Source organism: Lissotriton helveticus, chromosome 10 (genome assembly GCF_964261635.1).
Source record: "Lissotriton helveticus chromosome 10, aLisHel1.1, whole genome shotgun sequence".
NCBI classification, from domain to species: domain Eukaryota; kingdom Metazoa; phylum Chordata; class Amphibia; order Caudata; family Salamandridae; genus Lissotriton; species Lissotriton helveticus.
This window is the reverse complement of record NC_136071.1, coordinates 618855723-618869878: the sequence shown is the minus strand read 5'-3', so window position 1 is coordinate 618869878 and position 14156 is coordinate 618855723. Positions and strand designations below refer to the sequence as shown.

The 14156-nt window shown below is 45.9% G+C and overlaps 1 protein-coding gene across 3 annotated transcripts in view; it reads left to right on the top strand.

Moving 5' to 3' along the window:
* The window catches only part of CLEC16A (C-type lectin domain containing 16A), a 654120-nt gene that overhangs the window by 257626 nt on the left and 382338 nt on the right, over positions 1 to 14156 (top strand). For all 3 annotated transcript variants that reach the window (XM_078663155.1, XM_078663154.1, XM_078663156.1), the window contains exons 12-13: positions 2909 to 3009; positions 5909 to 6031. In XM_078663155.1, coding sequence (XP_078519281.1) covers positions 2909 to 3009; positions 5909 to 6031 — 224 coding nt within the window. The remainder of the gene's footprint in view (positions 1 to 2908; positions 3010 to 5908; positions 6032 to 14156) is intronic.

The window sequence follows — 14156 nt, the reverse complement described above, 5'->3', positions numbered from 1 at the left end:
TTCATACAGTGTCCGTGGTTCCTGGCCCGGTCCACTTGTACCACCAGCTCTTGTGGTGTCTGGCGTGCTGGTGCCCTTCTTGGGCCGTTGCCCTCTTGCCTTCTTGCTGTTGTATGCCTCTGAGACGCTATGCTACCCTACAGGTAGTCTTTGCTTACTGCGTACGGTTCCAGTGTCCTCTCAGCAAGCTTCAGTCTTCGCTCTTGTTGGTTGTCGCTCGACAGCTTGTCATCGGCCCTTCGGGTATTGTGATGACACTGCCTAGTCCGAGCGTGTCTGGTGCTTTTGTACTACCGGCATCTTCTGCCCATGGATTGGCATTCTGCCACTGCTGTCACTTGTGTCTACTGGTACTGGTTTCAACAGGGTTCTTTTTTGCTGTTGTACATGTCGGGCCGATGTTCCATGTCTCTGTCATTCCAGTTGCCCTCTCTCGACACTTGCTGAAATTGGCACGCTGCATCCGGCGGTTCTTCACACCCCCGGGCCAGCTCCACTTTTTACAAAGGCATAACCTTCCTCTTTACCTCCAGCTTATCTGGTATATGTTTTTTTTCTCCTTGCTGGCACTTGCTGGGTATGGGTCAGCCTATTGCCACTGCTGCCCTATGTGCTTTTACAGGTACAGGTTCCACATTGCTTTGTACCACTGTTTTGCTTGGTCGACCGGTAATGGCTTTTTGCTTTGTCGCCACCTCTGGTTCTGTGGATCCTTTCAAACCCTTTGAAGTTATGCATGCTCACTTCGCCCCGAGTTTTCTGGCTTGTGTCTTTCCTTCTCTCAATCCGGTATACGCATAGTTTTTTTTTTGTGCTGTTCAATACTGCTTCTAGTGCCCTTGCCTCCCTCTGCTTTCCGCTCTCTTTAGAGCTTCATGGTCTGGTGGTTTACAGCGCTACATTACTGTCCTCATTGTGGTTCGTCCCCAAGGTTAACGGTGCTGTTAAGTTACCTAACGGACGACTACGTTCTTTTAGGAACTTGGTGGGGTTCAGTCGTAGACCCGCCGCCTATGGGTGTTGCTTTGGTATCTATTCTAAGTTAAGGAATCTGCGGCTAGACATCTCTATCAGATATACGAGTTACTTACCATCGGTAACAATGTATCTGGTAGAGACATAGTCTAGCCGCAGATTCCTTAATGCCCGCCCGTCCTCCCCGTTCTGGGAGGAGCTTTTCAGTTTGCGTCTTTATATACTCGCTTGCCCTTTGGCAGGTTGATATACTCTCTCTCACTCCAAAACAGACTGCTTTGTTCTGTTTCTCTCTTACTGACCACCCATTCTCTAAACATTAGGCGGTATGTTAATAGATCATGTGTTCCTTCCAACCCTCGGCCTGGATTGTAGGGTGTGGAAGTGATTCACGTCCGCCCCCCCCCCCCCCCCACCCCGCTTTGCCCTTCTACATTTCTACATTGCCTTATGGTCTTTGCCACTGCTGCGGCCTTTTTCTTCAGGTCTATTTGCTATGTACATTTATGGATCTTTAACTGGGATTGGGACGTCTCTTTTGTTGACGTCTTATTCTGAACTCTTATTATTCTAGTGTTCCGGACCAGTTCTCATTCACGGGTTTACTTTCATGAGGTGGAATTTCTATCCTCTGCCAGGCTGTTTTTCCACATCCTTGTCTCCCTTTAACATTGCTTGAGCCTTCGCTCTTGCGGGGTGGCTTTTCAGAGCACTGCTCTCTCACCTGTCGATTTCTTCTTTTTCCATCATTTTTTTGCACACTGTTCCCATATTCTCACAGTTTTTTCTTTTGATGATGGCTCTACGTTCTGACGCGGAAAAGTTTCTCTGACGAAAACTAACGTCAGCGCGCCGGGAGGGGCCTATATGGCTCCGCTGACGTCATGTCCTTGGACAACGTCAAGGCGGAGCCGGGCGGCACCGCCGCCGGCGCACACAGGTGCTGCTGCGGAAACTTTTCTGGATCCAGTCTGACGCCTGGGGATATTCTAAGTTAAGGAATCTGCGGCTAGACTATGTCTCTACCGGATACATCGTTAGCGAAGGTAAGTAACTCGTACATTAAGGCAAATTTCATTAAAACATATATTTGGAATTTTGAGATTCAAATACCTAATATAAATTGAAAGAGGCTGATTTAGTGTAATCTCTCCTCTAGGGAAGGACATGGTCTCTCCATATCAACAATGAAGAACATTTGGAATTCAGCATTTAATTGCTTAAAGACAATTTGTTGTTTGAAGCTTGAAACTGGCATATGCTGTAAACGAAGAATGTGTTAACTTCCTGCATTGTTAACTTCATTAAATGCATAAGAAATACGTTTTTTAAGTTGGCACCACCGACTGTCAAGTCTCCTCCTAAGGATTGAAAACCTTGAGTTGTGTGTCAGGGACGATTGTTTTTGTAGGGCCACATAGCTGCTGGACTGTGGCAGCAAAAAATATGTAACTATTTATTGGTGTTATTATTGTTATTAACCCCTTCGCTGCGGCACGTATTTCCCTGCGGGTTGGGGGGTGAGAGCGGTGCTTCAATGCGCGTGACTGAACCACGCCGTCATTAGTCACGGGCGGCGTGTGCTCATGACGGCGTCGTTCCGTCACGGCCCCGTCCGCTCACTAATTCGCCCGCACAGGCGGGGGATTAGCGCTGCGTGGACGGAGCGGCAGCCGCATGACGGAACCACGCCGTCATGAGCACACACCGCCCGTGGCTCATGACGGCATGGTTCTGTCATGCGCACGCAAGAGGTTAATATCAGTATTGTTGTCATTATTGTTATTATTATTACTATTACAATTACCTCTGCTATGAACGAAAAACATGTCCGCTTACGTTCGCAACAAGTATAATGTATCTTTATGCTTGAAAATGCCTTTTTTTTGCAAGTAAAAAATACTATCTAAAAAATACTTCTTTGTTTTTGCAGGCCCTTCCTTGATATGGTGTATAATGCTCTGGAATGCACAGAAGAGGATTACTATGCACTCTTTGTTCTATGTCTTCTTTTTGCAATGTCCAATAACAAAGGTATGCTTTTTACGAAGCATAACAATGATATGTATCCCTTTTGAGCAAAGAAGACTGTAGTGAATACGAAGCCTAATACTTTGTGGCCTTATCGGGTCAAGCACAATTGTGTTTATTTGTCTGACGTGGTGGAGCGATAACTTAGTAACCTATTGAGCACTGTACTAGCCTCCCTCTCCATTATACAACTGATGGCTATTTACATTTTTCATTTGCTCTCTTTATTGCAGTAGTGCTTCTCTGTATGACTAGTTGTCATTGATGGTGCAGTGATTGAGAGCAGGTGTGCTGCTCGCATGCTGACTTAGATGACAACAGCTGTTATTTAAATGGACCCCAAACCTTCTCTTTCACTACATGTAGGCCTACCCTAAAGTAAGTCCAAGGCAGCCATGGGGAGGGTGCAATGTATTTAAGAGGTATGACATGTACTGGTGTGTTTTTGTTTTTCACTATTGCAAGGACTATCTCTCCAATAGGGTAACATGGGGACTGCCTTGAAATATATTTTAAGTGTAATTTCCCATTAGAAGCAGATGGAGATTTGGAGGGGGAGGGGGGCTGAACGTGCAATTTAAAAAAAAAAAACATCTTTTAGTGAAGTTGGCTTTTAAATTGCTTGTTTGAAACCACTTTTAGAAAGGTGGCATTGTCTTGTTTAACTATTCTGTACCTCTGCCTGTCTGTAGAATACACATCTGGTTTGGCTGACAGTTGGGGTCTTGTGCATTCACTCTAGACAGTCACACAAAGAGAACTGAAGTGTATCTTGCATATCCTTATGGGCCATCACCAGTCTGGTGGTTCTTCCTGAGCTAGAGTGTTGGGAGGAGTTGCCACTGACACCTGATTAGGGCTGTGTTTGTCCTCACACAAAGCTGTCTCCACCCCCTGCAGTGTGTTTGGAGCCAGGTCAGGGAAAGGCAGGGTCTTGTGCACTACAAAGACTTTCCTATGACGTTTGCCTACAAGACAGAAAGGGTTATAAGTATTGGACCTATGACACCCTAAAATAGAACACTTCTAGACTGAGGACATTCTGCCTGGAAAAAGAGTTGAATGCTGTAGGAGGAACTGCCACTCTGCCAATTACTTTGTTGTACTGGCCTATTGCTTACTACTTCTGTCCTGAAAGTGAATAGACTGAACTTGCTTAATCTTGTCAAAGTGAAATTTTGACATGTTTATGTTGGATGTTTGTCGTTTTGGTCTGATTTTATTCAGAGAAATATTGGCTATTTTTCTAAACTGGTGAGGGCTTTTTTGTAGTGTTTTCACAGTATTACTGATTTGGGGGTACAAATGCTTTACACATTGCCTCAGAGATAAGCCTTTCTGCTCGTGCCAAGCTGCCAAGGGGGCGTGCATGGGTTATTTTAGTTGTGTGACTCCTTTCCCCTAACTAGAGGGAGGGTCCCTACTGGGACAGGGTGCAAACCATTGCCAACTAGAGACTCCATTTCTATCAACACCCATTCACCACCAAGTTATATTCTGACGTTTCCAGCATGTGACCTTCTCATCAACATTTCTTCGAGTGCATTAACCATTTAAATTGCATTTTAGATTTTTGCTTGGATACACGTCTCAGTAGCATGTGCTTTCGGCCCAGGAGCTGTCTAACTTCCTTCTGTTCTAACCAATTAAGTAAGCAAGAATAATGTTAGTAAATTTTTGCTTGTCATTTTCATGTTTAAAACAAAATGTCAATTCCATTTGTCTGGCGTTGTCTGCCAGCCTTTTGGGTTTGTCAACAATTATTTTGTCATATTTTACTACACTTTATTATTCAAGGAGATGCTGGGCCCTCAATATGAAAAAAATTGCTAAAAGCAAAAATGTTTTTTGGTCTCTAAAAGCACACATTCCCATAAGAAGCGTGGCTCAGTGGTTAGAGGCGGCAGACCCAGAAGCTGAGATCGGCCGTGGACCAGGGTTCGATTCCCCGCCTCGGCGGGTCTCGGGCTCAAAAATTCCACGGACTCGACAATTCTCACTCCGGTGCCTACTCGACTCACGGGGTCACACTCTGCGACTCTGGGCAATAGCTTGCTTAATCTCCACTACGGCCCCTCGCGGCGGGATGCCTGGCTTTCACCTTGTGATACCCTGCCGGGGTATCTCACAGGGGAATACCAGGATGGGTTCCCTAAGCAAGCGCCTTGATGCCTTCGGGTGATACGTGCGCTATATAAGTCGCAATACATTTACATTTACATTTACATAATTGTCCTAACACTGAAGGGAACTACTTTGTTTGTGAATATGTTTCTTCTGAATGAGCACCATGCCATCGCCCAAGTTAGCCAATAATTGCTGAAGTGGCTGACTCACTCCACCATGCTGTATGCTAAATGCTGTAGTGGGCAGAAGAAAAATGTGAATGGCGCAATAGCAGAACAATGGTTACGGAGGGCTGTTCAAACCCCCCTATATGACTTGGCAATACATGTGTACTAGCAGACACTGATTCCATTAAGCGCAGTGGAGTGTGGGTTATGGGAGAGGGAATCAGAACACTCCTTAGCAAAGCTGGACGGGTTTGGGTAAAATGCTCTAAATAACACGCCAGCTACAGAACCATTGCCACAGGTAGATAGTCTTTCTCCTGCTATTCTATGAAAGAGAAAGACAATCTGGTAATTGAAATATAAGCCATGTACTGCGTTTACTTTACTAACCTGTTATATTGAATCACTGACAACCTTGAGTAAACTGCTTGTTTTATGTCCCCTCTCCTTCAAGTTGGCCTTGCTTGTGGACTTCATGTACAGTAAATTGACAAAAATTAGAACCCAAACTTTTTTAAGCTCAGTAGTACAAGTTGAATTTTGTTTTATTGCTGGCAAGGCTGCGTTTTTGTGGCCAGTTTTTGATGTGAGCCATATTTTATTCCCAGGAATAAACCCTATCAAATTGGAGAGAATCCATCTTCCGGTTCAGGTTATGAAAGAGAAGAACTCCTACAACCAAGCACTGGCAGAACGACTCATTAGGATCCTGAGTCAAGCTGCTCAAGCAGGTATCTGTATGATATTTCATTTAAAAATCAGTTGAGAGCTTAATAAATAGTTTTAAAAGCTCTGTTAAGCTATATATTGGTGGTCTTCATAGTTCAATGACGTTTACTCTTTTCCTTGTTTCAGATTTTGTATAAGACTGTTTTGTTTCCTCAAAAAGGAACACTAGTTCTAGCTTCTTTCTTTTTTTTAATGTTATTTGCTTCCATCAGATGTCCCATCGCTAATGCGGCTTGAGCCACATAACGTGAGTTTCAAGCTTTTTCTTGAAAATTCAGAAGAAAAATAAAGAGCACAGCAGAAAGCTAACCTCTTGCCAACCCTATTCTCCTTCCATTACAGTGATGTTTTTTCATGAAGGCAGGCATACGCTGGGATATTACTAGCAGCTCAGGCTATAACTCGTTTTACCCACGTTAAAAATAGTAGCATATTAAAGGCAACATGCTCTACAGTGAAGCGATTGTTCCTGATAGTCTAGCACAACAAGCATTTGCAATGCAATAGGTCTCACATTTACGCGAGTTTAAGCTATTGGCATTGTAAATGACAATGCCTTTTATTTATGTTTTGGTTTTTAAAACATAAATAAAAGGCATTGTCATTTACAATGCCAATAGCTTAAACTCGCGTAAATGTGAGACATATTGCAAATGCTAGTTTTCTGTTTTTGTTTCATGCTTATCATTGGCAGGGGGAATGGGGAGTGGGGAGGGGCTGTGCTGTAAATCCACACTTGCTGGCCTGTGCGGTGCAGAAACAAAAGTGTATGTTTAAGCGCAGCACTCACCTCTGCTTCTTAAATGTAAATTGGTAGCGGCGCCGTTTATAAATCAATAAAGGGCTGTGCTTGAAGTCAAAGCAGCGCCGTTCATAAATACATAAAACTTCATTGACATGCTGCATTTGACCGAGGAATGAATATCCAAAACGTACAGTGCAGTGTCCATGAAGCGGCCGCTGTGCTGGTACACAAGCCGAGGCAAAGCAAAAAAAAAGTGCTTACAATCCTAAATAACACGTACCGTGTAACAACCGAAGTAAAAGGGCCTGTCGCCATGGGAGGTTTCAAATGAAGACAAGCTGATACTAAGGAGGGACTAACAAGACTATTTGCTAATCAGAAGTCAGCTTTTACGAAGGACAATGACACAATGGGGGCGTGGAGCTCCTATTCCATACTCTACTACAACAAGTCTCGCAGAGCAGCGCATTCGTACTGACTCTAGGCTCAACCTAACAACTAGGCTGTTAGGCTTGCTTGCCTCTCTAAAAATTCACCCCTTAAAAAGTAAATAATTCTTATGTGTAGTCATAGTTATGCTTTTAATGGATACTGCTTTTTAATTGTTCTCTTTATGGCACTTGTGAAGTCCTTTTTGCTGGCAGCCCTCGACACAGGTATATATACCTTGCCAGTCTCGCACATGCGCTTCTGTGTCCAAACATCCCTGAACTAAAAGTAAGTTCTACTGTGAGCATGCGCCTTGTATAATTGTCAGCTGAGTTAGTGACCATATATTTACTTGGGTGCCTGTGGGATGTGGGGGCCAAATTACATTACTGATCATTTTTCTATAGCACCTTTCTGTAGCACCACTACACCTATCAGGCACTGCAACTGAATGGCAGATAAAGGTAGAGGGGAAAGAGGAACTTTGGCACTGCTTTAGCACTTCTAAAAGGGAGACAACCCTTTCATTTTAATGAGATAGGTGTGGTAAATAAAGATGCGGGGTAGCCAATAGTATAGGTGAAACAAGATAATTTATTCTTAAAATGGGAGTCTCAGATTACAGGTAAAGATCAGTATAAGGAAGCTCCACCCAGAAGCAGCTTCCTTGCTGCTCAGCCCATGCACTTTCAACTGACATTCACTCATCCAGCCACACATCAGCATTCTAATTGCATCACACTCACACTGGCTGAGCAGCACAGGACATAAACTGAGTAGAGAAAGCATGGCATAGGTATGAAGGTACCACACACCTCCATTCTTTACTGAAAAAATAAAAGATGGCAATCCAGGTCAGACATTAATACTCAAAATCCTTAAAATGAGACCAAAGCTAGGAAGTACAAATTTAATAATGCAATACATAAAAATTTAAGGGCGGGAGAATAAAATAGGGATACAAGGTTAAGAGTAACACATAAATGCATCACTCGGGAGAAACACCCACACTCTTCCCCCTCAGCCGACATTAAAATATAGAGGAGGTCATACAAAAGTGACACCTCGCATTAGAGTCGCTGACTCTGCAGCATAACATGAGGGTGCAATACGTGTGCCCCAACAGATGCCATATACCTGTCACAAGCAGAAAATATGCCCTCCCACACATAGTCCCCAAAGAAAACTTTTGAGTGCAAAACAAATGCCCCATCACCACAACATAGCACAAGGGTGCAATATGTGTGCCCCAATGGATGCCATATTCCTGACGCAAGCAAAACATATGCCCTTGCGAGTGCAACCTGTATGCCCCAAAGAAAAGGTTTGAGAGCAAAACAAATGCCCCATCACCAACAACTGTAAATAGTTATAAATTAAGTTTTGCTTGGGTAGTAACTAACAAGCCCCACACAAAGCAACATTTAGGTACAAGACACATACCCCATAATATGTAAATGCAAAAATGGTTTGGGCTGCAACACAAAAGCCCAACACCAGCAACTGTAAGTAAGTACGGTTTGGGTTGTTGAAGCCTTGCCCCATCAACAGGTAATGTAAGAATTGATTGGGATGCAATAAACCTTCCCCAGCTAAAGTAAAAGTAAATAACATATGGATAAGTAGCATAATTCCCACAAAAAGCAACAACAAGTAAGATTTGCATAAGGTGCAACACACACTGTATACTGCATAGCACACAAACACCACCCAGGTTTACTTCTTAGGAACCTAGGGATAAAATGCACCATTTAAATTATCAATCACACACTGAGTAAATGCAGTGCACAGCTGACCAGCTTAGATCATAAGCATAGTATAAAGAAGTAGGCAGAAAATCCCTTTAAATGTTATTGTGAAAGCTGTGCGCATCACCATGAAAGCTCTGCTTGCTAGCCTAGGTTGCACTCCTCCCGCGCATGGAAGACTGAGGCACTGCTGCTCAAGCGGTCACTGTAGCTGTGACGACAAATAAAGTCCACTGTAAGACACCATAGGTTCAGAAACGAAACGTTGCCTGGGAAACTCTTGCGTCACACACAGTTCTACCTGGTCCAACGACTGCATCATAGGGATCACCAAGGAAAGTACATAGCATGGGTGTTCATTCTACTTGGAGCATGACTTTTGACCGATTTTTAATGGCAGTGTACCAGCTCAGAAAAAAAGACTTAAGATTGCTGTATAGATACTGTGGAGAAAGTTGCAAAGTAACTAGGGTGCATCACGACAGTGCTGTGATTAGCAAAAAGGAATGTAGGAATCTTGGGCCTGTTGCTAGGTCATGCCTGTTGCCAAATGCAGATAGTGCTCTAGAATCTTCAGCGCACGTTGTATCCACTCCCACGACTACATGTCCACGTGACAGGAAAACGTCACAAAATCAGCTGAAACAATGAAGAGCAGTGCTTCACATGTGCCTGCGCATCTACAGCCAGACACAATAGATGACTGCTCTCACTGCCCGTGATCTTCTCTGCTCGTGGCTGCACTTAACACTCGCGTGTCAGGGGAGAATCTCACTCCAACCCACCAGGGCTTTACAAGTGGCACATTGGATCCTTAATTGTAAGAGCGCAGACGCTTCTACAAGTATAGAGGCATCCGCTCCCAAAGTCTAAAATGGATGCTAAAGTTTAAGTGAGAAGACCGCACAGGCCCCATTAAAACAAATAATGCAGCAGCTTACAAGCCCAATGGTAGATTTCGTAGTAATCAGTTACCAGGCTGCAAGATAATATCAAATCAGACCTATGTCCTCAGTGTGCCCCTACACGTGCTTACATTTGTCTCAGCAGGGTAGACAGGCAGGGCAGACAACATGCAGAGTTTCAGTACACTCACATAGGCACCAGACAAAGGGGTCAAATGCCCACAAGCCACTGGTTCAGTGCTCTTTGGTCTTTTATCCAGTATGGTGTAACTTCCTTGTTTCGGAGTACTCGCAGCCAACTCACTGTAAGTGTTGACCCAGTGAGCTGCAGGTTCACTTAACATCAGCACTGAAAGTACACTTGCTGAACAAAATTGATGAAAAGAAGATTGAACGCCCTATACTGTAGGCTGTCGGATGTAAAGTGACTGCGGTGGGGCTTTTAGGGCCGCACCGCAGCGTTATTTTCTTTCAGACTGCAATTTCTAAAAGTATTATGTTTAGGATTCTTAAGTTTCGATCTCTTCTCTCCTGTTCCAGCAGTAACCTTTTCATCACACTAGGTAATTTTTCTGCTTGTTGTGGTAAATGAAGAAGCAGGGTATCCAGTAGTATAGGTGAAGCAAGATCAGGTTTATTCTTTAGATAGGAGTCTCAGTTTACAGGTAAGGATGATAAGGAAGCCTCACCGGTAGCAGCATCCTTGCTGCTCCGACCATGCACTCCAACTGAAATGTACTCATCCAGGCCCACATCAGCATTCTAATTACATCACACTCACACTGGCTGAGCAGCAGGGAACATAAACTGAGGAGAGAATGCATGGTATAGGGATGAAGATACCACACTAGGTTATCTCTTTTACTCTGTGTCAGAACTGGGGGTCTCTTGTTGGCTTAGGTAGGTATCTTAGTCCCAATCGGGACCCTTGCTTCTAGTCAGCCCTTCAGATTAATTCGCTGCGCTTACCGTCACCCATTTTTCAAGTGCATCACAACATCCATCCATAAACTCCCCCCAAGACTGGTGAGACCGTTTCCTACTGCCCCGGAATCTTAATCTAGAACAAACTCCCCCCCCCCCCCCCCCCCCCCCCCCCAGGTGTGAAACCTTCCTCCCGGGAACTAGGTACCGTCTTCTGGGCTCGGGGAGGGGACTCCCTGTACTGGACTCCTGCTCGCTGCCACCACTGGATCCAGAACACTCTAACTACACTCGGGGGATAACCGACTCTCCCGAGTTAGTTTCTCTCTGACGAAGGACCTCTCCGCCTCGGCCATTCTCTCCTGCGCTAAGACCCTCTCAGTCACCAGCTTCTTCTCTTCAAGGACTAACTCCTTGAGACTCAAATCCTGAGCACACACTGCTTTTTTCTCCTCCAAGGCTCTCTGGACCTGCCTGTGCCCCACATCCAGCTGTGCTAGCCCCAAGGCATGCTCCAATTTGAACTTCGCTATAGCCAGCTGATGCCCCCTCTCCTCCCTCCTATCCATTCACTCCTCTGGGGACAGGGAAAGGGATGAGGCACTGCCCCCGGCACTTGACGCAGCAAGGGACTCCCAATCTATGGGATCCTCACTACCTATTGGCATCCCTGCCCTGTCATGTTTTTCCTCTTCGTCAGACTCTTCAGGGCCACCCTCTGACCCACCACCCTCTTGTTGGGTGGCCTGGGCCCTGTCAGTCTGGCTCCAGCTATCCTGTTGCCAATGTAGCAGGGTTTTCTGAAGGAATAGCTGAGTGTCTTCCCCACTCACCGCTATGTCTCTCTCTCCCCGCAGAACCCCCGCAGCTCCGATACACTGTAGTTCAACAGATCATGTACTTTAAAGGTAGGTCCCATTCTGGCAAAGCACACAACCCCCCACCAGTGCAACACCAGACTCCTAGGCGTCTGAGCTGAAGCAAGAGTACACAATTCAGAAATGACACTTCTCAGGAGAAAAATAAAACTCAGGAAAAATAATCCCCAAACCTGTGAGTATCTAAATGCAGAGTTTGTAGTGCAACCAGTTGTCGCTGTGGTACTGCGCAAACGCAAGTCATATCCTCACCACTGACAACCAGTGTTAGAATTGGGGGTCTCCAGTTGGCTGAGGTAGGTACCTTAATCCAAATAGGGACCCTTGCTTCTAGTTAGGTCAAGGGAGTTTCACGCTGAAGATAACCCCTGCTCACCTCCTTGGTAGCTTGGCACGAGCAGTCCGGCTTATCCCCGAGGCAATGTGTAAAGCGTTTGCACAACACACACGCACACAGCAGCAACACACTAGGCACACCACAAAAGAAACTCCACACAAGGTTATATATAAAAATAGCCTTTGTATTATCCAAAACACATTAGAATAGTAATCACACAATATACACTGTGCCAGCTGGCTCTTGGCAATATTCACATGGGATTACATACAGGACCAGACCAATCGGTCCACGATCAGAACCAGCAGAATGCAGGTAGTAAATATAAATCACAACCAGTAAATACTGGTACCATAATGACATTAGCAGTAGACCCCATCCTAAGATATCTCATAGCATGACATTAGGCATAAACACATTAGCCCAAACCTCATAGCATAAACACATTACGCATCAGTCATGGTGCATGAACATCTTAGCATAACTCACATTAGGGCCTTGCGCCCTATCACCATCATATACCATGTTGTAAATAATTTTGTCCACCCTAAGCGTGGAAGGGTATACTCAGACATGAGTCCCTTGCTCATTGCACCATCAGGATTCAAGCAAGCCGGGCCGAAGACGGCTGTAATGCCAGAAACCGGTCCCCGGAAGCTTGTTTCCTTCCCAGTGTAAGAATTGGCTTTTGTAGTTTGGTTTGCCCTGTTCCCATCATGCACTGGGACAGGAACAGACTAATTTGCATACAGCCAGGTTCTGAAACTGGGATGGTGCAATGAGCTAAAAAACAGTGTTGGATCTAGCCCTGATCTCTTGACTGGGTGAGAGTATTCTGCTTAATTCAGAGACTCTGTCCCTCACCACCCCTTGTTGTAAATAATTTTGTCCACCCTAAGCGTGGAAGGGTATACTCAGACATGAGTCCCTTGCTCATTGCACCATCAGGATTCAAGCAAGCCGGGCCGAAGACGGCTGTAATGCCAGAAACCGGTCCCCGGAAGCTTGTTTCCTTCCCAGTGTAAGAATTGGCTTTTGTAGTTTGGTTTGCCCTGTTCCCATCATGCACTGGGACAGGAGTAGACTAATTTGCATACAGCCAGGTTCTGAAACTGGGATGGTGTAATGAGCTAAAAAACGGTGTTGGATCTAGCCCTGATCTCTTGACTGGGTGAGAGTATTCTGCTTAATTCAGAGACTCTGTCCCTCACCACCCCTTGTTGTAAATAACTATCACCATCATAACGCTGGACCCAGGCCAACTGGCCTTCCACTGTACCCAAAGGTGCCCTCTGTCCAGAAATGTCAGGGCTTGTATTTAGGGCTTCCCAATAAGCCCTGGGGCTACCAAAACAGCAACTACAAAGGGGAGCAATGCGCTGGGGCAGGGCAGGAGTGTAACTCACCCCTTTCTTTCTTTTCAATATAAACGAAATGCCCCGAAAGAAAAGAAGGGGGTTGGCACAACTGAGCCTCCTGGGTCCCCACTGGGACTTTCTAACAAGTGTGCCCAACATTGCAGCTGCCAGCGCTGCTGCAGTGCAGCTGTGGAAAATAAATGCAGGCACTGGCCACAACAGCCTCTCCGTCCCCCTCCGGGACTTTTGCAACAATGCTCTCAACGTTGAAGCGCCTGCTCTCCTGCGGGCCGCTCAGGAAAACCTGGCACCAACAATGTGCCTCAAAAGGGGCTCCCCTCACTGGGCTCTCCCAGCGCTGCTTCCCATGTGGCCCCACTCACCGGGGCTCAGCTGTGCTCTCTCTCGGCTTCCTCTGATGACCGGTGATCTCCACAGGCCTTTGTATCCACCACACACAGGGCTCACACTGCGGCGGTGGGAGCCCTGCCTCCAAGACTCCGGAGCTTCCCTCTGAGAACATCCTGCACGGACGTGGGGTCCCGCCCACAACCAGGCAGCTTTGCCTGACTTTGGGTCGCGCTCGCAGCGGCCCGGCAGCACCTTAATTCGGCGACTCCTCAGTGCCGGGGCTGGGGGGGGGGGGGGGGGCATCCGCCCGTAAATAAATCCAAAAGCGGAGTGGGCTCTCGCTATCAAGAGCACGAACACGCGGGGTGGGCACCCGCCATCGGCACCACAACGCGGGGTGGGCACCCGCTTCTAAAACATGTATAAAGCAGGGTAGGCTCCCCTTCCGCCTG